Genomic DNA, 27,521 nt, shown 5'->3' with positions numbered 1-27,521 from the left:
GAAGATGGTACCCAAAGAGAGAACACTGGGGGGCGTTCCTTAGACTGGAGGGTTAGAAAAAGCCTCTGAAGTCATGATATTTCAGCTGAAAACTAAAGACACATGGTACCTCCCATACAGCAGGTGCTAGGAAGTATTTCTGGCTTTGAGAACTGTTTAACCAGGTCTCCGTGCACATGGTATAAACCTTCTGTGTTTCCTCCTGGTTGTGTCTCCCAGTGCAGTCCTCCCCCTCCCCTTATTTGCCGCCAACCTGCATCCGTTCTGTCCAGTGCTCCCTGGTTCTGCGATCCCATGGACACCCCTACCATGTCAGCCCAAGCTACAGCGGAAATGTTTAAAAACAAAATTCAACTGAGTAAATTTTAAAGATCTGATTTTATTCAGTGATTCATGAAATCGGGCAGCAGCCCATCTAACAGAGAAAAGAGATAGAAAGCCCATCTAACAGATAGAAAAGAGCCCCCAGGAGCTGTACAGATTGAAAGACTTGCATAGGCAGAAGGGAGTGGGACACAAGGAAGTTGTACTAGCAAACAGGAGATTATGATACTATGTGTGGTTATACTCAAATCCCTCTTGTTCCCTTACAGGTAGGTACAGACGTTTCCAGCTTGAGAAAGGCAGACCCCAAAGGTCGGAGTGCACTGTTGGCTGATATCCAGCAAGGAACTCGCCTACGGAAAGTCACCCAGATCAATGACCGCAGTGCCCCACAGATTGAGAGTAAGTGAGCAGCTGGGCCGGGCCTGCCGTGAGTCAGGGGCAGGCCATGTGGGGCTCAGCCGGGCACCACTGGCTTGCTCAGGGCAGGGGCAACACTAGTTACCCAGGACGCACTTTGGGCCTTCGCAAACTTGCACGATGTATGGGCCACGTGAGTGAGAGAGTCAGAGCTCCTTTCCAGGTCTACAGATGGTTTAGAGCATATCTTCTACCACTGTTCGAATGCTAAACAAACAAACAAGCAAAAACATGGTGGGATACTTTTTTTACATTGTGATAAAATACACATAATATAAAATTCACCATTTTAGCCATTTAAAGTGTCCATTTCAGTGGCATTTGTACATTCACAGTGTGGTTGCAACCATCACCTCGGTCTAGTTTCAGAACATTTTCGTCACCCCAGAAGGAGACCCCACGCCCATTACATGTCACTCCCCATTCCGCCCCTCCCCCAGTCCCTGGCAGCTGGTCTCTGTGGGTTTGCCTCTTGGGCATATTCATGTGAACGGAATCATACAATATGTGGCCTTTTGTGACTGGCTCCTTCACTTAGCATAATGTTTTCAGAGTTCATCCATGCTGTAGTACACACTACAGGTCTTTACTCCTTATTGCTGACTAATATTCCATCGTCTGGATATTCCACTCTGTGTTCATCCACGGTGAGATACCTTCTAAAGATCGCTTACCCTGCATCCACCTAGTCCTCAAAGAGAGAAAAATTAAAGTCTCAACATTAAAGTATGCCAAATTTTTGTGTTCGCTAGGAAAAAAGATGTATTCAGAATTCTCTCATAGGATCCCATGACTGCAGCTTTCTACGTACAGAGTAAGAGGGGCCCTGTGCTTGGGTCACATGACCCAGGCTGAGTCCCGAGTCTGCTACCAGGCGCATCTGGGAATTTCTCAGAGATTCAGTCCGCTCATCTACAAAATGGGGGAGGTAGTAATACCTGCTTTTTTTTTTTTTTGGTCAAGATTGCCGAAGGTTGAAATAATCTATGCAGAACTATTTATCAATGTCATCTGTCTTCATATAGTTTTCAATGATGCACATGATGGTAATTCTCAAAGACAGTCCTAAAAATATAATTGTATCTAGTATCTGTAATTATATATTTTAGTATACAGGGATAGATAAATCATTTTAAGAAATATTTTCAACAATTGCAATAAAAATTCGTTTCCAGTTAGACTCACTAATTGGTTAAGCCCAATTACCAGATAAACCCATTTGATTGGAATACTCACTCCCTAATCATTCCAGTGGATAGGTAATATATATTAATACTCAGAATAATCTAAATGCATTCATCCACCAGTGGGCACTGTGCCCTGATTCCTCTGTGCAAGTTAGCTTCAGGCTGTGAACATTTCTTGCTAGAAATTCTTGTCTAAGCCAAATGTCTTCTCATTGAATGGAGTTGGTCATCACACCCACCTGGAAGGCTAGAATTGTGACACCTCTCCCCCAGGGTTTCACAAGCTTTCTCTTCTATAGAAGGAAAGATGCAGGGAAGGGTGCGGGGTGTAGGGAGTAAATGCTGGGGAGACTAAGAAGGAAAATGCCAAAGCACCAATCATTGCAGACCTTCACTTCCTGCTTGCAGTCCTGGGCCAGACTCTGTGGACAAGAAGTTACAATTACCGACTGAACTAAATCTGTGGGTTTTCTCTGTCTGAGCCTCCCACAGCAACAGTCGAGTTGAAAATAGGGCCAGCACTCCACCTACAACGTTTGGGTGTTCTCATTTGAAGGGTGCTGCTGGTTCCCTCACAAGCATCTGGGGAATGGCAGCGTTTAGGTCCCTTTGTTTGGGTCACTTTTCAGGGTGCTCAGCTACTGATGGTCATCGGTTCCTGAGTAGGTCCCCAGAGAGTAGCAGACAGGCGTGAGCACATGAGTCTGCGGGGTAACCAGGCAGAGGGGTTTGGGAAAGATGCCCACTGGAAGGGTAAGGCTGGAGGTGGGAGGATGGGAAGGCTGCCCCAGGCGCTGTTGGATCACTGCCCCGGGCTCAGAACGGGCTGCTCAGCTCTGCTCGCAAGTCCTCATTTACTTGCCTCTTCTCTGCAAAGGTTCTAAAGGAATCAACAAAGAAGGAGGAGGGTCTACAAACTCTCGAGGCGGAAACACACCCCCAAGCCTGGGAGACCTGTTTGCTGGTGGCTTTCCTGTGTTGAGACCAGCCGGCCAGAGGGATGTGGCAGGTAAGGGAGAATTCAGACTGGCTACCTCGTGATCGTTCGCTCCTTCATGTGTCGAACCAACTGGGCAATGCTTGTGAGCCATGAGGACTGTGACACGTTTTTAGTGAAAAGTTGTATAGCAGGAGATCTCGGATTTGGGCGCGTGCCCTGGAAGTACCATAAATCATCATCCTGTTTAAATCATCCCATTGTAATAATTGAAGAATGACTTGCCACGGTGTGTAGTGTTTAGCAGTGGTGTGATTGGGGCCCAGACTGCAAAGTACAGACAAAAGGTATAAAGCACTTTAGAAAAATCTTAGTGATGTCACCGTAATGTATCAGTCATTGTTATCAGTTGGGTATTGTTATCAGTAGGGTATTTCGTTATTATACATAACAAAATACCCTAAAACTTAGGGACCTTAAACGACTATGTATCTAGCTTATAGTTCTGTGGTTGGCAATTTAGGGTGGTCTCAGCTAAGCTCCCTCTGGTACGTACAGCTTGGTCAGATGGCTTTTGCTAATCTTTTATTTCTTGTATCTTTGGTGCCTCAGCGGAGATGACTGGCCTGACACATCCATATGGTCTCTCAATGTCTAGCAGACTATTTGGGATTGTTTTTGCTGTTGGTGGCAGGGTTCCAACAGAGAGGACAGAAGTATATAAAGTCTCTTAAGGCTTAGTCTTGGAGTTGGCACAATATTACTTCCTACCACATCCTCTTGTCCAAGTCACAGGACCAGCTCGGAAACAAGGGTGGGAAAAGACACTTCACTTCTTGATGGGAGGATTGGCAAAATCACATTTCAAAGATTATGGAATCAGGAGTGAGTGGATAATCAAGGCCATTTCTTCAGCCAGTCTACTGCAGTCATTTGTGTGTTAGTGGGTATCAGATATTTTGAAAGTATCACATTAAAATTGGGCAAATATATATTAATTATGTGTAATAGAGGGTTTTTCCTATTATTGTTCTCTTTAGCCAGCAAGCTGAAATAAACTCCAAGAATTGCATTAATCAGGGAATATCGAACCCCGAACATTGCTGGTATACAATCTTCTGCCATGGGGTTTGCTAACCTTGTCAATGGGCTCTGTGGCTGTTTGACATAATGGGGTGCATTTGCTGCTGTCGCCTACTGATAAAGTCCAGCAAAGATAAGAGCTCTAGGATGCTTTGAGATCCAATTTGAACCTTCTCAGAGGCCATTGCATTTCCTCTTTTTTTGCTAAGGGTTTAGCAAAGAGGGTTGGCATTTCCCAGTGCCACCTTCTTTTTCAAAATTCCTGAGTGGTATCAAATAAACATCCTGTGTGATATAAAATGTCCACTAGTTTCTCTTCACTGAAGGACAGGTAGGAGAAATAGCCCCCAGTCAGTTTTAACAGGGACCAGCCAAAGGAAGCCAGCTCGTCTGCGTTCCTATCTGTCAACACTAGGACACAAATGTCCGATGCTTGAGCCACTCTGTTAAACAAGGATTAATTTCTGTAGAGGAGATGGAAATCCATAATGCAGTGGCTGATGATGCCTGCTACAGGATGGTAGCTCAAGGACAGAGCCAATAAATAGGTGCATGGACTGGGTGCCATGTCAGAGTAAGACAGACCATGGCTGTCCTCTCTCTCCTTCCATCAGCTTCCTGGTCATTCAGAGAAAAGGACTTCCGCCTTTGCTACCTCTCTCATGTTGTTGCCTACCTGACTCTTGCTAGCACACACCCTCCCTTCCAGCCACCTGGCCCTCCTTGCTGTTCGTGCACACACCAGGCATGTTGCTGCCATAGGGCCCTTGCACTGACTGCTCCCTTGACCGGAAACACTCTTCCTCAGGTGTCCACGTGGCTCATTCTCTCCCTTCCTTCAGGTCTCTGCTCAAGGGGCACCTGATCAACCTATCAGTGAGGCTTTATTCATGAACCCATATAAAATATCACCCTCACTGCCTTACTCCATATCCCCTCTACCTTTAGTTTCCTTGTATTACTTACCACCATCTGACATATATTTACTGGTTTATTTGTTTATTTCTGTCTTCTCCCTCTAAATGTAAGCTCTGCAAAGGCAGGAACTATGTTTTTCTCACTGCCTTAAAAATGCCTGACGCATAGTAGGTGCTCAGTAAATATTTGTTGAATGGAATGTGGGAGTGGGTAGCATGGTTGCTTAGAGCCATTAGGCCCAGAAAGCACAGAGGCTAGTGCTCACAGTACTTCTGGCGGTCCATGAAAATGTTTGGGTATCTTTTTAAATCAGAAAAAAAAACATGAACTTTTAGAGTCAAAGATTATATTTGTCTTTACAGCAATGCAGCCATAAAATGTCTTCAAAAGTCATAATGTCGTCCTGGCTTAGCATTCTGAAGGAGTGATAATTAAAATAAGATGGGGGGCGTCTGGGTGCTTCAGTCAGTTAAGCATGTGACTTCAGCTCAGGTCATGATCCCAGGGTCCTGGGATTGGCCTGGGATCGCCAGGTGTAGGGCTCCCCGCTTAGCAGGGAGTCTGGTTCTCCCTCCCCCATTCTGTCCTTCCCCCAGTTCATTCTCTCTCCCTCTCTCTCTCTCTCACTCTCAAATAAATAAATAAATAAATAAAATCTTTAAAATAAAATAAGATAGGATGAGTAACACTACTCGGTTCTATGGAATGTGTAATGAGACTTCCATGCAGTCTAAGGTCTTCTGGAAACCTACACAGATTAAAGGAAGAAGACGTATTTCATCTTTTGATAACCCTCAGGCTCTTGACGCACTCAGGCTGGCCGTTCCCCACCCGCTTTGTGGTCTCCTTTTGTGTTTCTCCTTGGATTTCTAGGGTTAGCATTTGTGTTATGAAGGAAAGCCTCCTCCCTTCCCTTGGCACTTCCTTCCCTTGGCTCTGTCCGCGGGCCCCGTGCTACCGGGCTTCCTGGCCTGCACTCGACACAGTTAGTTCCTCTGTCTGTGGGTCTCACCTGGAACGCGTGCTGCCAGCCCTCTGCCGCATCCTGGAGCGGGCATGAGCGTAAGCCAAATGAGGACTTGTGCCTACCTGGCCTCTGCTGTTCATGTCATAGGAAAAATAGGTTTGCCCACTTCTCATTTGCTTGGCGGCTTAGTAAACAGAAGCTTCTGCACTTTTAACTGACTCATTCTAAGAGTTTTTGAGTCTTGGGTACATGGTGTGTCCTCAGTCACTTCAAAAGTCTGCAGTGGTTACTCAGGGGCTGATCCCACTCCTCAAACTTGTTAGCCCTTTAAAGTTCATGGAGCGAGTAGGCATATAGGGAGGCCTCGCCTTGTTAGGGACTGCCTTGGTCCTCCATCTTCATCTCGTGGACTATGGAAACAGGCTTGGAGGCAGGAGTCTCTGAGCCTGACACCCGCCCTAAACCTCACAGAAAATGTCTAACATTAGAGTTGCAGGTGGTAGGTCGGTCCTGTCCTTGGAAAGGCCAGGTGGGGGGCCTTCCCTCCTGGTCACGGTCAGCCAGCTGACCCCAAGGGGAATCAAGTCAGACAGGGTGGAAGACATTGTCTCTTCTGGAACGGCCCCAAAGAAAACCCTCCACAGAGGAATGGTGACATTACCACCCTGCCCCAAGAGCAGCCATTCCGTAGCTGAGCCTTGCAATGAGTAGTGCTGCCAAGGTAACTGTCACCTCATAGCCAGATGAGGGCCATGCCTGGGGAAGGCCAGATGCTGCCATCCTGCCCACTGAGTTTCAGCCCCAGCGTCCCCTCCGCCACACGTCACTTTGATTGGCCTGGCTTTCGGCATCAAGTCCTCCGGGGTACGATCTTGCACCTGGTTGGGTAAACACAGCTAGAGACTCATCAGCTGAAAAGCGCAGAACCGCCACCAGATGCTGGGGTTTATAATCTGATTTGAAAGCTGTGTTTTTTATTCTGCAGCACCCGGGAAGCTGTAGATAGGAGAAGCAACCATCTTTTCATGTGTTCTCCACATGTTTTCAGAGGGGTAATAAAATATAAGGGTGGGAGAACAGGAAAAGACAGATTCCCCAGAATTCCATTTGGGAGAGCACTGTATTTGTTTGGAAGGGGTATTTTAGCATGCCTCCTGGGTGGACAGTGATGCTCCAAGGACACATTTAAGCAGTGATCGCAGAACTTCCATGCTTTAGTAAACGGGGAGAGGAACATTCTTCTCCATGTGAAAGAGGGACAAAGGGGCAAGGGGTAACAGTACAGTGAAGGGGCTTTGTGCAAAGAGTGACGAGGCGCCTCCTAGGGAGCACCTCCACCCAGTCTTCCGTGAAGCACCCCAAACACAGATCGCTGTGAGGAGTGTGCCATTGTTGAGTTCCAAAGAGGCATTGGTTTCAAGTTGGGGTTCGTGGATCTGTGGGATAAGGAAGCCAGGAGACCAGGAGACAGAGAACCTGTTGGAAATGGGCATGTCTTTCGGAAAAGAAATTCGGAACTTCCAGAGGCCATGGAACTGGGAGGTTCGAGGTCATTGGACCTGGATCCCCAAGGCAGGGTGTCTTCCCACTGACTTCTGAGTGACCTTATACAAGGAATGATTCATCTTCTGATCTTGACACAGAAAATGAATGTTCACGTAATGCTGGAAATGAGGAAAACCTCCCTAGCAAGGAGCTTCCGGTTGGTACACCTGAAGATCCAAACCACAACGTGAGGGCTGGGTCTCCAACTGGATTGACCCAGTGGGTAGTGGTGAATAAGTGTGAGGGTGGCCTTGAAATGAGGAAGGGCGAAGGAGGTCAGAGCAGCCCAGTGCCCTGGGCCGGGAGATTCCTGGGCCCTTGGCAGGTGAGGGCAGAGGTGGGATGGAACAGGAAAGCTGGTCCTGCACCACAGTCTGGTGGCCTGACCTGGGCTGTGAGCTGCTGCCCCTGAGGCTTCGGGTGAACCTGCAGGATGAGAGCGTCCGCCGTGCAGTTCACGGACATCATGCTGGACGGCGTCTGTCATCACTGCCCGCAAACTTGGGTTTCTCCTTCCTCTGCCTCTGAGCTGACTCAGAACTTGTTTCACTTCCAGGTGGCAAGACAGGGCAGGCACCTGGCTCCCGCGCGCCTTCTCCCCGGCTTCCCACGAAAACTCTCAGTGGCCCACTTAACCCTCCTGCATCTCCCAGGCTAGGCAATGCCTCCGAGGCTCATGGCACCGCTAGGACAGTCCCTCCTCGTCCCAGCATGCCTGCCCCACCGCCTCCCACCCCGCCCCCACCTCCTCCACCCCTACCCCCACCCCTGCCCCCTTCCTCCCCCACCAAAGCTCCGCTGGTGTCCCCACCTGGCCCGCCCACCAAAGGGAACCCCCCAGGGGTTGCACCCCCTCTCCCCTCTGCACCGCCCCCTCCCCCTCCACCCCCACCCCATCCCGCAACACCACCCCCACCCCCCCTGGCCTCTGTTCTCAGTGACAAGGCCATGAAGCCTCAGCTAGCCCCCTTGCACCTGCCGCCCATCCCACCCCCACTCCCTCTCCTCCCACCTTGTGGGTATCCCGGGCTCACTGCCCAAGATGTTCGGGAGCCTCCCGCCCCACCCCCTCCGCCACCCCCACCCTCTCTTTATGCTTCCTGTACCCCGAGGTCCTCTGTGCCCGTGCCTCCTTTGCCAGGAGCTAACAACAACAGCGAAGCCCCCCTCCTGCTGCCCCCCAAGTCTCCCAGCCTCCAGGCCCAGTCACCCAAGTCCAGCGTGCAGGCCTTGCCAGTGCCACCAGCCCCTCCAGGATCCCAGCCATTCCTGCAGAAGAAGAGGCCCGGCCGAGGCCCAGGTAAGCACCAGTCTTCTGGTCCAGGGTGGCCGCATCCGAGGATCACTCAACCCTCGCCAGTAATTATGAAGGTGCTAGGGACACAGCCAGAGGCCTGCTCCTAGAGCAGAGCCACTTGGGAACACCTTGAGATGTCTTAACTCTTGGATTTTGTTTTAGAACAGAGCTATCAGTGCCCCTCATGGAGCCCAGTAAAACTTGTATGGGACTTGATGTTGTATTCGTGTTGGAGACAGGAAACCAAGGGGCAGGGAGGCTGAAAGACTTGTCCAAGATCATGCAGACCGAAGGCCAGGCATTCTGGCTTTGATCACCTTGCAATTACTAGCTGTGTGACCCTAGGCAATCACTTAGCCTCTCTGTGCTTCCTTCTCCTCATCTGTAAAACGGGGACAGCAATATTTCCCACCTCTTGTGATTGCTGGAGCAGGGCCTAGCAGCACTGAGCTCTAGAGAAGGGTTATTTATTCTGACTCTCATCATTCATACACCCGAATCTCCTGTCTGCAGTGGAGGGGGCTGTGGGTGCAGTTTGTTTCCAGAACCAGGTGTCTGGTGTAATTTTTGCCTGACTTACTACAGCCTGGCTCCCAGCCACAGTCTGCACTGGCCCTCGGCAGATTGCAGTAGCCTTCTGTCTTCTTTCCGGCACGTTCTCGTGCTGACTCAAGAAAACTAAGGGTCTGTATTTCGAGCCAAATATTAAGAATAATTCCTTCACATACCTAGCAGAGAGGATTTTGGATTGAGCATGCATGCCCATAACTGATTTCCACATAACAGGGAAGCTTCGTTCATCTCTGGTGTCCTTCCAAATGGAAAGTATACGCCCATACACACATATCCACACCCACACATCCACACGTGCCCATAAACACCACATCCACACACACACACCCCAACACACATCCACACTCACATGCACACATATTCCTTGGTCTTTAAGAAAATCTTCTCATGCAGAAGGTTTCCTAAATGTATTTCCTCAAATTAAAAATAGCACAAGCTCACTGTAGAGCAAATAGAAAGAAACTGACATCACCTACAATAACATCACCCAGAAATAAAAGCTGTCATATTTGGGTGTATTTCATTTTTTTTCAAAAATATCTACAGATTTATAAAGTTACTACTATTTTGAATATACAATTTTCTATGTTGTTTTAATTTAATATTACATTATAAGCAGTTTTGTCAAGTTGTTAAAGTTTACTCATAAGCATATTAATAGGATCATCAGCATTTACCAGATTACTAGAATTAAATTGATTCTATTTTTTGTTATTGTGACTAATATTTCGGGAAACACTTTTGTAGCAATTGTCATCCACCTTTTGGATATTTTGAAAGGACAGGTTCCTCAAAAGGAATTCCTGGTACAAAGGGCAAGGATATTCTTAAGGCTCCTGGTCACAGGAGATAAGGTTCGAGGCATTCTCTCTTCAATGGACTGGTGGCCATAAGGGCCAGCGTTTGTCCCAGTGAGCCGCCTGTGATTCTGAAGTGTTCACAGGGTGGTGAGAAAAACAGTGCCTTAGATTCGGGGGGGCGGGGGGGGTGAGAAAGAGGTTGTAATGGTGGACATTTTGTGGTGGGCGGGGTGGATTTAGGCTGACTGGAGGGAGAAGAGAGGGTCTGCAATGCAGGGAACCCGGGTAAGCAGAACCCCGGGGACGGGAGCAAGCCCCCCGGCTTGTGCGCCTCGCCTACAGACAGCCCTCCCCTTTCTCCTGACTCTGCAGAGGTTCCCCTCTTTGGGCTGTGCCTTCTGATCCTGAAGGTGGCCGTCATCGCTCATATTGTCACAGCAGCTCACATTGACTGAACCCTACCGCATGCCACTTCACTTGACTCATTCAGCCCTCTCAACACCCCTAGGAGGTGTGTGTACTGTTTTACAGACGAGGAAACAGAGGCACAAAGAGGTTGTCATTATCTCAGCGGGAGAGCTGGAATTCAGTCCCAAGCAGCTCAGCCCCAGAGGCAGCCCTTTTATCCACCAGATCCTATGACATCCAGAGACCTCAGTACCTCACCTCTCCCAGGAGGTTATAGCATCTGCTGTCCCCGTTCCTGTATCTGAATACACTGGCATCTTTTCTATAAGGGACCAGTGGGGGGAAGCTAAATCCACCCCCAGCACCCCCTGCGAGATCACCCACCACGGAGCTTTCAAGCAGAAGCCAGCAGGCCCCAGCCTGGACCCCGACACAGCAGCCTGGGGGTCAGCTGCGGAACGGAAGCCTGCGTATCATTGGTAAGTGGGCCCACCTTGTGCTGTGCCGGCTGCCGGTAAGGGAGTGGTTTCCCCTGGCCCTTGGAGGGAGTATGCCAGCCCACCATTTCAGGGTGCGTGCTTTACAAGAACAGGGAGCTCACTCTAGGGCAAAACATCCTACAAGTTGTGTTAAATAAGGATTCTCTTGAGGCTTTCTGGAAGGTTCCAGGACTCATTCTCTAACTTTCTGATTGTGATGAGAAAGACGGAAGAAAATCAACATTCAAACTGTGTATGTGTGTGTGTGTCTCTGTCCCCATGGAGAAGTCCATGCATATTGGATTACAATAGAAAGAATAGAGTGGTCTGGAAAAGGTGAAAGGATGAATAGAAGGCCCACCAGACAGAGGGACGGTTAGGGCAAAAATACAGGGATAGGAAGGAAAGTTCTCTGGGGTCAGACCCAAAGCAGGGACTCAGCTCATAAAGAGGCCACAAGTCTCCTCTTGCAATCAGGAGCACAGGGAAAATCCTGTTTGCTTTGGGGAGCCCAGGTCCCCCACTGGACATAAGCCATGCTCCTTCCCACCAGCCAAGCTGAGGACTTTTCATCTGCTCACCCCTCCCAAACAAAGCCCTCCCCAGGGGCTCAGGACTAGCTTCAGGCCACAGAGACTCTGCTGGTCCCTTATTGCTGTCACATTCCCCACCTCTGACTCTGGACCCTGGATAGCTCGTGGCACTTCTCCCTTCAGAAGTTTCCCTAAGATGCTGGTCAAAGCAAGGTGGGGTGGGTGATAGGGAGAGTCTGTTGAGTTCACGTTTCCTGATTCCCCTTGTCTGAGCTAAGCAGTAAAAATTGAGAGGTAGATGGGGGTATCTTAAGGGGAAATAGCCCAGCCATTAAAACTGGGCAGGCAAACCTGTGTGCTCCTGGAAATTTTCAAAACTTGGGTCATCACAATAACCAGAGTAATTTTGCTATTTTCCACGTGTGCAGATGACTTTGAATCTAAATTCACATTTCATACTGTGGAAGACTTTCCTCCTCCAGATGAATATAAACCATGCCAGAAGATTTACCCCAGCAAGATCCCCAGAAGTAAGTACCACCTTGGGAAGCCTCTCGGTTTTCCCTGACCCTCCAGAATTAAGTGTGTAGTGTGCATTGATTGGCTACAGGCTGCCTAGAAGATGATGTCATGATTTCACGTACTACTGGGAGAATACAGTGCTGTTCATACTTCTGGAAGTGTCTGAACACTTACTTGTCCTGGCCCCAAGGATTCATTTAGAAGCTTCTTACAGAACTCCAGAGTTAATTGTTTGGCTTTGGATTTGAGTGCCTTGATTTACCACCTATCCCTCCCCTCCTAGGGCTTTTGACAAGGGAGCTAACCACCCCAGGACAACAGCAAAATGGGATACAGGAGCTTTGTATTAATAACCAGAGAAGAATCTGAAAAACCCCAGTTCCGAACCCTGGCAGACTGTGAAGTGGAGAATGTCCTTCAGTGGTTCTCAACCTTGAATACACATTAGAATGACCAACAGAGCTTTTAAAAATCCCAAAGGGCAGGTTGCACCGAGACCCACTAAATCAAAATATGCAGGGAGGGACCCACATGGCAGTATTTTTGAAAGCTGCCAGTTGATTCCAGTGTCCAGCCAAGTCTGAAAATCTCAGGCTGCTGAGAGCCTGACTTCTCCCAATTTCATCATGTGGCCAGCCTCCAAGTAGACGCCTTCACTCTGCTTACCTACTTAGCCCCCTAAGAGTGGAAGAAGAGGTGGGCGTATCCTTCAGGGCCAAAAGGGCAGGAGGCAAGTACTTTAGGAAAACAGGAAGCAAAGAAAAGCAAGGTTGTTAACCACCCAGCGAAGCTGCCTATTAGTTAACGTGAGGCAGTTCTGGTCCAGCGCTGAAGCAATCCAGTTGGTCAGTAGCTGGTAAGCAGGGACAGAGGCAACAACATGGAGTAAGGGTGTTTCCCACCCAACAACAGGAGTCAGGCCCCCAATCCCAGACATCTGTGCACTAGCATGGAAAATCGTCCGTGTCCTGGGATAGCCCAAGAACATGAACTGGGCTCTTTGACCCTTTCCCTTCAGAGGGACTTTGGCGAAGTCCCTCCTCCAGGGTTCAGCTTCCTGGGGACAGACCAGGGAGCTTAAGCCTTCTCCCTGCTCAGCTCACAGGTCCTCTTGGAATCAGTCTGGACAGGTCTTTTTCTGCTGGCCTGTGGGGTTGCACATTTAGAGAGAAGTGACCCTGTGTGCTTTTTAAATAATATGTAAAGACTACTGCTCTGAACTGAGAGAGAGAGGAAGGAGAGAGGAGCAGCATGAGATGGAGGGCCAAAGATAGAGTCAGTCTTGTCAGCACTCCTGCGAGGCTCAGTTCCTTTCCCTAAGCAGGTGTTTGTTAATTGGCCACGTTCATGCCACAAATCCCACCGTTTTCTGTTATACCCAGACTATAACAGGTGAATGTGACACCTGGCCCCTGGAGGCTTTTCAGTTACTGACTCCTACCCTAAATCAGAGGTCAGCAAACATTTTCTCTATAGGGCCAGAAAGGACATATTTGAGGCTCTGCGGGCCATATGGTCTCGGTCACAACTACTCAGTTGTGCTGTTTTGACTGGAAAGGAGCCATAGACAATACATAAATGAATGGGCATGGCTGTCTTCCAATAAAACTTTGTTTACAAAAAACAGGTGCTGGCTGGATTTGGTCTGCTGGCCATATTTTGCTGATCTCAACACTAAACCGTTCCAGAAAAGCAGATTCTTCAAAATCTCACTTCTGTCTCAGTAGTGTGCTATGCAGTCCTTCAACCTTCAGACTCAGTAAATTCTAAAGTTCACTGCATTTTGAGCCCATGGTGCCCAGTCTCCTCCCTGAGAACGTAAGAGAGGCCATGCCTCGCACAGCTCACCAGGAGAGCACAGCTGACAGTCTGTGCTCTATTCCTCTCATCTCAGAGAAATAGTCAAATCAGTGTCCACACACACAAAAATAATCTGATCCTCGGGAAGATACAGTTTAAAAAAAAGAAAAGAAAAGAAGGGGCGCCTGGGTGGCTCGGTCGTTAAGCGTCTGCCTTCGGCTCAGGCCATGATCCCAGGCTCCTGGGATCGAGCCCCGCATCGGGCTCCCTGCTCAGTGGGAAGCCTGCTTCTCCCTCTCCCACTCCCCCTGCTTGTGCTCTTTCTCTCTCGCTGTGTCTCTCTCTGTCAAGTAAATAAAAAAAATTTTTTAAAAAAGAAAAGAAAAGAAAAAGAAAACCTGCTAAGTGAACTGACATCCTACAGACCAGAAACGGTATTTGCGATTTCAAAACTAAAATGTGGTTTTAGATTGATGCGGCATTGGAGGGCATAAAATCCTCCTGTGGCTTCCGAGCACAGTTACATTAGCATGTTCCTGCCGTCCCTGTGAGCCGTAGGGTAGAACCTTGGTAATTCTATTAGTGTGAGGCTGATACAGTTCATGCCTGTCTGATTACATTTCTTCTTACAGTTTTCCTCCTGCTCCCCATTGACCTGGTTCCCCGAGACTGGAGATCTTCATGGTCTGGTTCTGTCGGATGAGTGTGTTGTCACGCTGTCTTGTCGCAGTTCTGCCTTTGTCTCCTCCCACTTGCTTGCTTTCTCTCTCTGCTCCTCACACACACACAGCACAAACACTCTAATGTGTGGCCTTTCCACTTCTTCTCTTCACTGTCTCCACCCTGAACGTACTAGCTGTTTTCTTTCTTTGATAGGATGATTTTACCTAATTTTTTTAATGTTTTAAAAATGCGTTAGGTTCCTCAATAAGTCAATTGTAGAATTACCATAGGATCCAGCAATTCTGCTCCTGGGTATACACTCAGAAGAATTGAAAACGGGGGTTCAAAAAGAGCTCATGCATAAACACAGTAGCCGAAAGGTTGAAACATCCAGTGTCCATCCACTGATGAATGGATAAACAAAATGTATAGCCATGCGATGGGAATATTCTTTGACAAGAAAAGGGAATGAAGTACGGATACATGCTACAACGTGGATGAACCTTGGAAACATCACGATGTGTGACAGAATGCAGACACAAAAGGCCACATGTTGTATGATTCCATTTACATGATGTAGCCAAAACAGGCAAATCCTTAGAGACAGAAAGAAGATTTAGCAGTTGCCAGGGGCTGGGGGTGTAAAGAATGAGGAGTGGCTCCTAATGGGTATGGGTTTCTTTTTGCGGTGATGAATATGTTCTGAAATTAGACAGAGGTGATAGCTACACAACACTGTGAATGTATTCAAGGTTACTGGTGGTAGATTTTATGTTATGTGCATTGTGCATTGTGCTGCAATAAAGTAGGAAAAAAACACCCTCTCAGTAGGAATCTTTGGGAATAATTGCATAGGTTGCAAATATTTATTAACATAGTGATGAAAGAAAGAGTGAAGTTATCATCATATTGACGACAGATACTTACTGAGGCCCTTACCCACTGGAGAAATTTAGATAAATGATGCCCTGACACAGCCTCAAGAAATTCACCTTTTGGGGGAGAAAGGGAGGAGAGACAGACACCCAAACTTAACATTTCAGTCTGGTGTTCCCAGCGAAACCTGATCCTGATCACAGTCAGTTCAGTGGGAAAGTGGCTGGTTAGAAATCTGTTTACATCCCAACTCCTTTAAAAATAGAGTTTTAATTGTGGTTTAAAAATGCATAACGTGAAATTTTCCATCTTAACCATGTTTAAGTGTACAGTTCAGTAGTGTTAAGTACATTCACACTGTTGTGCAGCCCGTCTCCAGAACTCCTTTCATCCTGCAGAACTGAAGCTCTGTACCCATTAAACCCGTGAAATAGCAACCACCATTCTACTTCCTGGCTCTAAGAGTTTGACTACTCTTGGTACCTCATATAAGTGGAATCATATAGTATTTGACTTTTTGGGACTGGCTTTCTTTCATTTAGCCTAATGTCCTCAAGGTTATCCACTTTGTAGCATCTGTGAGAATTTCCTTCCTTTCTAGGGCTGCGTAATATTCCCTTGTGTGTATGTATGACATTGTGCCTATCCGTTCGTCCATCAGTGGACAGCTGGCTTGCTTCCACCGTTGGCTATGGTGACTAAGGCTGCTATGAACATGGGTGCGCAAGTATCTCTTTGAGTCCCTGCTTTCAGTTCTGTTGGGTATATACCCAGACATGGAATTGCTGGATCATACGATAATTTGATTTCTAATTATTTGAGGAACCACCATACTGTTTTCCATGTTGCACTCCCACTGTTTGACATTCCCATCAGCAGCACACAAGGGTTTCTCCACATCATCACTAACACTTGTTGTTCTCTGTTTTTTGTTTTGTTTTTAAAGATTTTATTTATTTATTTGACAGAGAAAGACACAGCGAGAGAGGGAACACAAGCAGGGAGAGTGGGAGAGGGACAAGCAGGCTTTCTGCCAAGCAGGGAGCCTGATGCAGGGCTCGATCCCAGGACCCTGGGATCATGACCTGAGCCGAAGGCAGACGCTTAACCAACTGAGCCACCCAGGCGCCCCTGCTCTCTGGTTTTTTGATAGTAACCATCCTAATAGGTGTGCAGTGATAGCTTGTTGTAGTCCAATTCCTATTTTAAAATAGTTAACTTTACACTTACGGCAAAACTAGCCACCATTGTTTCCACTAGCAAAGAAACTTCTCCAGCAAGTGCTGCAGTCACTTTAACAGCACCGGATGGTTCATGTCATGAAATCCGAGGATGAGCTATCCCAAGCCCGAGAGAATCCGTAGACTCCGCCAGTGGCCGAGCATTTCTCTCTGCCTTTGTGGAGGGCAGCAGGGCAGGAAGGACCTCTGCCCTGTACTTACCTTAGCCGTTCTTCTTCATAAGCTGTCTTCCAGCATCCCACTCTCTTACCGTTATTCCTGTCCTTCTAGATTATTCCTTTATTCCTCTGAGCCGGCAAAAGTGTTGTCATGTCTATAAATCATCTCCCTTGACCTACCCTGGCCCCTGGGCCATTTCTCTGCTCCTCTCACAGCCAGTGCCGTGTCTACTTTCTCTCTTCCTGTCCTCTCAGACATTTTCCCCCCACCACGCCATGGAAAGAGCCCTTAGCAAGGCTGCCAGGGGACCTCCATGTTGCCAAAGCCAGCGGTCAGAGGTGTTAGCTAGAATCCATCACTCCCTCCCATGAAGCACTTCTTCACTTAGATTTTCTGACAGCCCTCTCTCTCCTCCTCCTTCCACTTTGTGCTCACCGCTCCTCCATTTTTTGTTACACCAAACACTTTGGAGTCATCTTTGGCTTCTTTCTCTTCTGCTCCCACATCCAAGTTACCAGAAAAATCTTGGGGCTCCTCCTGTGAAATGTGTCCCCAGTCTGCTCTCTCTCACCTCCTCTGCTACTCTCAGCCTGGCTGAAACCACTGTCATTTCTCATCTGGAGGCTGCAGGAACCTGCTGACAGGCTTCCCTGCTCCATACTACAGGCCCCATGATTTGTCTAAAGCCCAAGACCAGTCAGACCACCCTCCATTCCAAATCCTCCCCTGAGTTCCCGTCTCACTCTGTGTCAGTTAGAAATCCCCACCATGGCTCATAAGACCTACCTGAAGTGCTCACACACCCAGCCCCACTCTCTACAAAACCTCATTTTGCTCCAACAGCATAGACCACGTACAGCTTGTAGACCATTCCAAACATGCTCCCACCTCTGGGCTCTTTGCACTTGTTATTCCTTCTATGGGACACTTTCCCCAGATGTCTGTGAGACTCATGCCCTGCATCCTTTGGGTCTTTGATCTAATGGCACTTTATCAGAGAGTTCTTCTCTGACTGCTCTTTATTTAACAGTAGCCCTTCCTGCCCCATCACTTTTGTTCTCTTCATTCTGCTTTCTCACTTTCTTCAAAGCATTTATTTCACTTCCTGACATATTATATATTTGCCTGTGTCTTGTCTATTTCCCCAGTACAGTGTAAGACCCAGAAGGGAAGGGATGACATCAGTTTTCACTCACTGGTCTATCTCTAGCTCCCAGAAAGGGGCCAGGCACGCAGACACTCAATAAATACTTGTTGAATTAATAGACAAGAATGTCAGGGTGTCTGGGTGGCTCAGTCTGTTGAGCATCTGGTTCTTGATTTTGGCTCAGGTCATGCGCTGGGTGTGGAGCCTGCTTGGGATTCTCTCTCTCCCTCTTCCTCTGCCCGCCCCCCAGCTCGTGCACACGCATGTGCTCTCTCTCTCTCTCTTTCTCTAAAAATTGATAGGAATGTCTGTACATATATACATTGCTAAACCATTTACAGAATAAAAAATGTGAAAATAGCACAAATCCCCAACAATTAAATAAATTAAGGCATTAATAAGGGGTTAAATAAATTAAGGCAGAGCCACCAGATAGATTGCTATGCATCCATTAAAATAGTGTTGTTGAATATTCAGCGACATGAGAAAATGTGAACACAACTTTGAGAAGTAAAAGCAAAAACACCCAGTACACTAAAAGTACATAAAATAGAACTGAAATTTAATTTAAATAAAGAAATGATTTTGTGAATGGATAGAGAGGGAAAAGGAGAAGTTGACCAAATAGAAAAGAGGCTAGAAGCACGTATGCCAAGGTGTTCAGAATGGTTAGGGCTCAATGGTAGAATGCTGGGTGATTTTTATTTTCCTTATGCTTCACCATTTTGTTCAGGTTTTCTATAGCAAATATATATTACTTCTAATAATCATTAAAACTAATTTTAAAATTCTAAAAATTCCTAACTATTGGGAGGGAGACTCTGATTGGCCAACACCTGGTCTGAGCACGTGTGGAGGGGAAGTGTGGCCCCATGGTATGCAGGGTGACCCCACTCAGTTCTCTACAAGCAGGATGTGGTCCAGGAAAGAAGGAGTGGTGAGCGAGGCTCATACCAACCTCAACTATGACATGACAGTGGGGAAGGAGAGGAAAGGCCACATATGTACTTTCTAAGGTCTAGATCTGACAGACACCAGAATTATAAGTTCCAGTGAAACCTGTCATTTCCTTTGGTTAGGGACTGTGAGACATTCCCCACGTTAGAACGGAAGGGTTCTTTGAGGTCGTCCCACCCAACTCCTTCATATATAGCTGAAGAAACCGGGGCAGAAATAGGGTGGCCGCCCCTGGTCACAGCTGGTGGCGGGGGGGGGGGGGGGGGGCTCGGGAGGGTATTATGCTCAGTGAAATAAGTCAATCAGAGAAAGTCAATTATCATATGGTTTCACTCATATGTGGAATATAAGACATAGCACAGAGGATCATAGGGGAAGGGAGGGAAAACTGTATGGGAAGAAAGCAGAGAGGGAGACAAACCGTGAGGGACTCTGGACTCCGGGAAACAAACTGAGGGTTTTAGAAGGGAGGGGGGTTGGGGATGGGGTAACCAGGTGATGGGCATTAAGGAGGGCACGTGCTGTGATGAGCACTGGGTGTTACACGCAACTGATGAATTATTGAACACTGCTTCGGAAACTAATGATGTACTATATGTTGGCTAATTGAATTTAGATTTTTAAAAGATCTGCTTCTCCTAGGAGTTCAGTTTGTGCTAACCCATGTCCCCAGCCCACAGGAGTCGCGCTGCAAGGCTGGCAGGACTTGTGGGAGGCTTTCAGAGAGACCCGGCTTGAATGGCCAGCCACGTCTGTGAATCCTCTCCGGCCCTCCTCCACGTCCTGCAGTGTCTGTCCTCCTGGTGGTCGGCTACAGGATGGATTCGTTTTTTCCTCTGACATGAAAGTATCTCTGTGCCTGGATAAAGGCACGGGCTGGCTTGATTTACAAATGACAAAAAATAAAGTTGGAAGCCGGCTTGGCCCTCCAGCCTCTGCTCCTTCAGTCCCAGCACAGACTTTCTTCTCTAAGCCCCGCAGTTCAGAGAAGGCTTTCATATCCGGCTGCTCAGTTCGGCACTGGGGCGGCCGGGCCATCCGTGTGCCAGAGGCCGCAGCTGGGGTCACTCGGGCTGCTCTGAGGGACCTAGGCGCGTGGGAGCGGGTAGGGAAGTAAACGGTATTTCGTAGTACAGATTGGTGTTGGCCAAAAGTTTGAAAACCAGTGTTTTAGTGAACCTGAAACACTCTTCTCCGGAAACACAGCCCGTGTAAAGGACTGTTTCAGCAGAAGAGCTCTTTTTTGAATTCTACTGATTCTAGTGACATCTCATTGCTGGGGGGAAAAATATCCCCTAAGGCAGTATTTGTATTAAAAGGGGACGCCTGGGGGGCTCAATTGGTTAAGCGTCTGCCTTCAACTCAGGTCACAATCTCAGGGTCCTGGGATCGAGTTCCGCGTCAGGGTCCCTGCTCAGCAGAGAGCCTGCTTCTCCCTCTTCCTTGCCCACTGCCCCTGCTTGTGCTCTCTGTCAAATAAATAAATAAAATCTTAAAAAAAAAAAGAAAGAAGCACTCTGAGTAACCCTAACCCCTGGCCACCCACTTCTAGCAGCAGTGAAATTTCTTTTATAGTAAGATGCGAAATTTTACTGTTTTATGAAGAAATTGATTCTCCGTCAGCCCTGCTGTTATTTCCAGTTGTATTTATGAAAACTAGCACGCACCACTTCCCTACAGAGAAACCTGTCTTATCACCCAGTGGTTCTCCAAAGGGAGGATTTTGCGCACCCCCGTCCCCGGCCATGTCTGGAGACATTTTTTTGTTGTTACAGATGCTCTGGGGGCTGGGGGAGGTCCTCCTGGCATCCGGTGGCTAGAGAGCAGGGATGCTGTCCCACAGCCTGCGGCACTCGGCCCGCCCCACAACCAAGAGTCAGCTAGCCCACAATGTCAGTAGAGCCAAGTTAAGAAACCCTGGCCTAAAGGAAGGCTTTTCTGTAGTAGACTGGAGTTTCTTACATCTAAGAAGTAATTTCAAGGCCGTACTGCGGCATGGCATTAAGTCAGGGGCTGTATATCAGTGTCTTTTTACTTTTTTTAAAAAAAAGATTTTATTTATTTGACAGACAGAGAGAGAGAGCACGAGTGGGGTGAGGGGCAGAGGGAGAAGCAGACTTCCTGCTGAGCAGGGAGCCCGATGTGGGGCTCAATCCCAGGACCCTGAGATCATGACCTGAGCTGAAGGCAGACGCTTAACCAATTGAGCCACCCAGGCTCCCCCATGTCTTTCTACTTTTAACTTAGTTAATAAACTGGCTAAAAATCTAGCACTCCCTATGTTATTTGCCCAAAAAAGTATTTTAATGAAAATTTCAGTGTCCACTGGATTAATGTTTTATAAGTTGTAGAGACCCTTCTATGTACTAGTTCATTTTAAAAGCTATATCTTACCATAACAGATTCTTAAGATGACTTACATGTTCATTGTACAACGTATTTTTAAGAGACTTAAAAAAAAAAAAAAAACAATAAATCCAGGAGGAATCCATTCAATATATTATTTCCATTTTTTTAAGTATTTGAGGTCATCCTATTTATACAATTTCTAGCCTGCTTTTTTCTCCTAAGTTTCAGACATCACCCCAAATTATTTTGTTTTGTAAACATTCAAACGGCCACTTCATAATCTGTCATATAGAGTTCCTAAATACTTTTGTTGAACACAGGGTATTATCAACTTACACTATCGTAAATGATCAGAGATGAGTCGTTCTGCTTTTCATGCTGCTCTGTAAGGAACACAGCAGCCTGGATTGTCTGGAGGGCTTTGGGACGTGGTTCTTTAATTCCCGGTCCGTGACAGAGGCAGGACGGAAAAGCCTTGTACTGCAATGGTGTCCACCCACAAGGGACACCATTCAGAATACCTGACCCACAGGAAAAGTTCTGGAATGCCTGGGAATGTGGATTTAAAAATTGGCTAAACCAACCAAACCACATAGACGCATATACACGCACGTATAAGTAAATGCCAGGAAAAAAAAAAAAGTCTGGAGGGATAAACAAGCTTCAAGTACTGGTGACTCTGGGATAGAAACTGGGATTAGGCGAAGACAAGGCACTTGAGGTTGTTTTGGGTTTTTATTTCCTATTGTCTTCTTCTATATTCTTTGAACCCTTAATTGTGAGAATATATTTATATGGAACTTGGGTAATAGTTAAGCAAAATACATTTTAGAGAATGAACTCAAGAATGAATTCAAGCTCCTAGAACAGAGCGTGATTTATTCAGCATATAATTACCTTTTACTCCCTTTTTAAACCAACCCTGGCATGGTGCTTGGCACCATTGGGGTACTGGACAAATGAGCGAGTCTGGAGATGGTGGGTTGTTCTGAGCTAAGAAGCTGTCACATGCATGTAGATGACAGGCCTTTATAATAACCTGATCCCCTTCCGGCAGACTGGATGAGATGCCTCTGCATCCAGGCTGGGCCAAGGAAGCAGTGGGTGGAAACTCTCAGCCGACGGCCCGGAGCTTGGAGGTTTCAGGTTGACCGGCTCCTGTTACCCTTGGTCCCTTTGCTGTTGATTTAATCGCTGGTGGAGTCTGAGTTTCCCCGCAAAGCGCACAGCGGTTCCTGGGCCAATAGATGGCGAGATCTTTCCTGTTTCTTCCAGGCCGTACACCTGGTCCCTGGCTCCACGCCGAGGCGGCAGGGCAGAGCTCAGATGACATCAAAGGCAGAAATTCTCAGGTAACACCTCCCTCGGGTCTCTGAACGTAAAAGCAGGAGTTCTCCTCAGGGAGCCAGAAATGCCGAGAGTGTGCTTTCTCCTTAAAGCTTTACATCTTTTGCACAGATTCTTTTGTCCTCAGGGAAAGCCATCTGGTGGACCTTTGTTTCTAGCTAGAATGAAACGTGTACAGTTTCAAACTCTGAAGAGGGAAGGGGGGGATTCCCCCAGAATCCCCACCACATCCAGAAGCAAGGTTGGCCGCCCAGAAGCCCTTTGGAGTCCTTCTGCAACGGTGACCCCACTCCCTCCCCGCTCGTTCTTCCCTGGTTATGGTGGCTGGAGAGGCCTGAGACAAGACTGTGTAATGGGTACCAAATGTAGGTCAGGGTTCTGTCTTGTCTGCAGAATACAGGGTATCTTACTGCTCCCGTGGGGGTTTTGCTCCCATTGGCACGATCATTTCTTTTGGCCAAATGTAGTCACGCTTCAAGTCCCGGTGGCTGGAGGAAGCTGGGAGGGGAACCAGACGGGTTCTTGTGGGATAAGACGGTCTTTGAAAAAATGCCCTCCTCACACAAGGCAGCTTGAATGGACTGTCTCCTAACCTGGGCCGAGATGACTTCTCTCTGCCCACGACAGGGTCTCATCTTTAGAGGCCCTTTGTTTCTTTGAAAACAGGCATTTAGTCGTGTCCTGGCCTCCTCCTGTTTCAGAGTTCTATGTGGCAAAGGGGGTGGCCTGCCGTTAAACTGGGCCCTTCTGCAGCCTCCTGGGACAGCACAGCAAGGGACGTGAGAAGGGCGACAAGGCCCTGGACATTGGGGATGAGTTCCTTGCAAGAGGACAAGCACCCCCTTTTCTAACCATGGCTAAGCTAAGAATTGTGATAACCACTCAGATGATCACAGGCTCAAAAGTGGCTGTGTGATTGCAGTTAAGGGAGAAGTATATATGCATAGGGCAAAAGAAAACAGGGAGAATATACACAAAATTAACAGGCATCCACTCTGGGAAATGAGAATTGATTTTTTTACTTTCTTCCTAGTGCATTTCTGCAATTTTTGAATTTCCTATAGTGAATATGTTACTCTTGTGGTCAGGAAAATACAGCGATAATCAAAATAATAGTCCCTCCATTATACAGTTCTTTACATTTCTTCAGATAACTTGCAACTTCAGATAACCACCCCCTTTGCCCATTTGCAAATGTGATCTCATTTGATCCTTTTAGTAACTGTGATGTAAACTGGAGCGATACCTTTAATGACCTTTTTTTCAGACAAGAGAACTGAGCTCCAAGGGATTAAGGAACTTGCCCAAGGTCACATGCCCCAACTTCTGACTTCTTGTCCGGCGCTCCTTCCCTATACAGCTCCGCTTTCCTGGCATTTTCCTATTACCAGGACAGGAGTCATTCTTCCCTTCAGACGTGGCAAGAACGGTCAAACATTGTGCCAGGTCTGGTCTTTGGCCTCATGGCAGGCACATACCTAAATCACCGGAGCCTATAAAAGTCTAGTCGAGGATGGATTGTAAAGTCTCTCTTGGGCATCCCATAGTCAAGAAGAGCTTTACATCTAGCTGGACACCCTCTTAATTCATTTTCACGTCAGTGAGACAAAAAGCAGTCTCCCAGAGAGATCACAGGGTTCTAGACATCAGAAACTGCCCCCAGGGGGCACTCTTCTTTTACAGTGGAGAGAGCCCCAAGTGATCCGTGCACGGGTGGGAGTCCTGGGGAGGGGGGGGAATCTGATGGCCTGAGGCCCTTTCTCTTTTCCTTTGCCTTGTCTTAGGATCTCCAGCAAGTTCTTTGTTTTTCTTGAGTTTCTGTCCAGTGCTGGTGTTTGGTCTTATGAATGTTTCCAAGGTGGTGGTAGGTCTTCAGATGCCATCAACTATATGTCCCCTTACATCCCTTTTCCACCTACAACCCCCTGGGTCAAAATCAGCCCCTTGCATCTGATGGGACCCTCAGACCCTGGCAGCCTCGTATGAATCATAGCAGGAAGGCTGTGGTGCCCAGTCCCAGCGTGGGTTGTCTGTGTGTGTGGGGAGAGTCTTCTAAACCCCCCCTGGTAATGTTACTGTCTCTCCACAGTTATCTCTAAAGACACTCCGGTGAGAAGACAGATGAAGCCAATATCCTGTGAGCCACCTGGGGGCCCATATCGCCAGATGGGCATCCCCAGGAGAACGTGTCTGGCCTCGCCATACTTAAGTTGTAATTCAGTTGACATATAAGCTCTGAGTGGAGCATTTATTTATTGTAAATATGTGGTTTGCACAGGCTTTAAATCAGTATGATCGTCGACTTTTATTTGCATAATTTAAAAAACCACACCCATATTATGTTTCTCCATTTTCTGAAGATGCGTCTTGGCGTTCATCCGTCAGTACAGATAGAGCTCTGTCCCCACCCCATGGTGTCCATTCCATGACTGTACATAATGCGTGCGGGCTGGCCCTTCCTAGATTCTGAAACATTTTGAGAAGATTCCTTCGTTTGCAAGTAGTCCCAAAGTCAGAGTACCCACAGCCGCTTCTTACTGGCATGATTCTATATTCTCATCACGCACACTGCAAAATCAAACCAAATAATGCCTTATAAACGATGCAGCTCAGAGACAGTAGTGTGTCCCCACACCCAGACAATGCCACACAGCCTCCAGTGAACGAGATGTCATGTCTCGCTTCTGTTTTGCAGTACAGGGATTTTATTTTATTTTATTTTTGCTGCCTAATGTAAATATGACGCAAAAGAAAGGCAACAGTGGGCTCAGCCCCTCCGATGCCAACCACAGGGCCCTTTTGTAACTGAATGCTCCTACAAGTAGCCAATGTCCTTCCTGTTTACAGTGCCCCTGGTGCCCACGTGCCCGTGGCTTTCCTCCCATCCCGCCTAACTTCCCAACTCCATCCTGGCAGCCAGGGTAAGGCGAGATTCTTGAGATTCGGGTACTTTTTGAAACATCCGTAACTCATTATTATAGTCAATTACATATTCTATCTCAGAGATGGGTTGTTTTTTTTCCTCCCGGAGAGCAGGATTTTCACAGTAAATATGACACGAGGAAGTGTAGACCGAAGCCTATTAGCAAGTATCTGCCTCACCTACCTGGTGCCTCACTCCTACCCTTAGGAACCCTGGAAGCACCCGCCAGGCGAACCTAGCTCCCTTCTAAACTAAAGAGGACCTGAGGGGTCTGAGAGCTCCACCTTCCCTGTGGGGGGCGCACTTCTCTGTCAGGGAGAAGTGCCCAGGGCCAGCCCCCGCTGAATATGGAACTGGTCGGGAAGGGCTCTGGCTACTATTCTCACACCCTTTTTCTGGAGCTGGCAAGGAAATGGGAGTGTGTGTTTGCTTGCACCTGACCCCAAATGCTCCCCTTTCTTGGAGGGGAAGCTGTAAGAGAGGAAGGAGAGAAAATAGAAGGAAACAGACTGCCCCCGGGTCTGTGCTCAAAATAGGTGGAGATTAAAGGAAATAGGCTGGGGGGGGGGGGGCGGGGAGGTGGCGAGAAGAGCAGTGGAAAAACAAGTGTCCTTTGGAACAACGCACTCATGTGCTCAGACGTGAAGGACACCGTGCCCGGACCAAGCCATCCAAAACAGCCGGTTAGGAGGGGTTGGGGAAACGTGACTGCACACACTTAGCTGCTGTCCAGAGTAAAGACGAGGATGGCATCCCACATTACTGTCATGCTTTGTCATTCTGGAGAGGAGCCACTGAGCAAGGTCAAGTGCCCTTCTCTGGGGAATCAATCATCCCAAATTATCACTGCTAAATCAATTGGAAAAGCAGCTTTGCAGGTCATCAGCTCTGAGCATAGCTGATTTGTTTTATTGGTTCTGGAAGGTTTCCAAAAGGTCAGGATTTTTTTATTATAACGGGATCCGCTCCATCTCCTTCCCAGTTGTAGGCAAATAATTACAAGGGCTTTAATTATCATGATGAAGAAGGCCCAAGACAAAGGCAAATCCACCTTCAGAGGAGGCTGGCCGCCCCAATGAGGTGTTGATGCACTCACATTCCGCACCGCTGGGATAGAAATTAAAAATAAAACCTATCAAGGACAGAGGGAAGGGATGAGCAGAAACCAAGAATTGCAACTAGGTTAGAAATCTCAGGAATCTGGCCTCCCATCTCTCCTCGAGACCTGTCACTGAATTCACGCCCTCGGAACTCCGGCGGCGCCCGCCTCTGGCAGGACAGACCGTTAGCCCCTTGACCATAAACTCCCACAGATGCATCGAGTTCCAGCGCTCGTACCGCTCTCGAGTGTTCTCACCGACGCCGTCTGTGGCTCCCCCGTGTTTCATATGTATTTTATATTTATTGATGTGCCCTCTGCAGACTCATTTCTTTGTATCTAATAAACTTTAATAAGTGGAAATGCTTCTGCCCGTGTCCTTGTAAAAACCCGTCGAGGGTCACCGGTGCCGAAGCCAGCCAGCCATTTTTCAGGGTTAGACGGGCTTCTAAGAATGATGGGACACAAAGGATACTCACACGGGACCCAACGCGTGCTGTGACGCTGTGTTCAAAATGGGGCCTTTCTTTTCTGAGCTGACATTACTAACTAACCTACATAATGTTTTTCTAGCTTTGGGGCGCCTGGGTGGCTCAGTCAGTTTTAAGCGGCTGCCTTTGGCTCAGGTCATGATCCCGGGGTCCTGGGATTGAGCTCCTTGCTCAGCGGGGAGTCTGCTTTTCCCCCCTCCTTCCCCTTCCCCTGCTTGTGTTCTCTCTCACTTACTCTCTCAAATAAATAAATCTAAAAAAAAAAATAATAATGTTTTCCTAGTTTTTGTAGCTAAACTGAACTGATGGGTATTTGGGAAAAACCACCAAAGGAAAATCTTTCTCAAATGCATTTTCTTAAAAAAAAAAAAAAAACACAACTATATTTTTCTATTCATAGAAAACAGAGTATTGCTTATAGAATGCCTCTAATTTGTGTTAAAATGAAACAAACAGCTTTCGACCTGAAGTGCAGT

General features: G+C 47.5%; 1 protein-coding gene across 1 annotated transcript; it reads left to right on the top strand.

The window, feature by feature from the left end:
• The first annotated feature begins 397 nt into the window (after positions 1 to 397).
• WIPF3 (WAS/WASL interacting protein family member 3) lies at positions 398 to 27,188 on the top strand. Its single transcript, XM_032401857.1, has 7 exons — positions 398 to 726; positions 2,809 to 2,940; positions 7,938 to 8,681; positions 10,789 to 10,938; positions 11,900 to 12,001; positions 22,461 to 22,537; positions 24,622 to 27,188. The coding sequence occupies exons 1-7, from the start codon at positions 555 to 557 to the stop codon at positions 24,643 to 24,645; spliced, it is 1,401 nt and encodes a 466-aa protein (XP_032257748.1). The 5' UTR covers positions 398 to 554; the 3' UTR covers positions 24,646 to 27,188.
• The last annotated feature ends 333 nt before the right edge of the window (positions 27,189 to 27,521 follow it).

Source organism: Phoca vitulina, unplaced genomic scaffold (genome assembly GCF_004348235.1).
Source record: "Phoca vitulina isolate PV1807 unplaced genomic scaffold, GSC_HSeal_1.0 scaffold4, whole genome shotgun sequence".
Lineage (NCBI taxonomy): Eukaryota > Metazoa > Chordata > Mammalia > Carnivora > Phocidae > Phoca > Phoca vitulina.
Note: the sequence above shows the minus strand (reverse complement) of the source record. Positions and strands in the feature narration are given on the sequence as shown.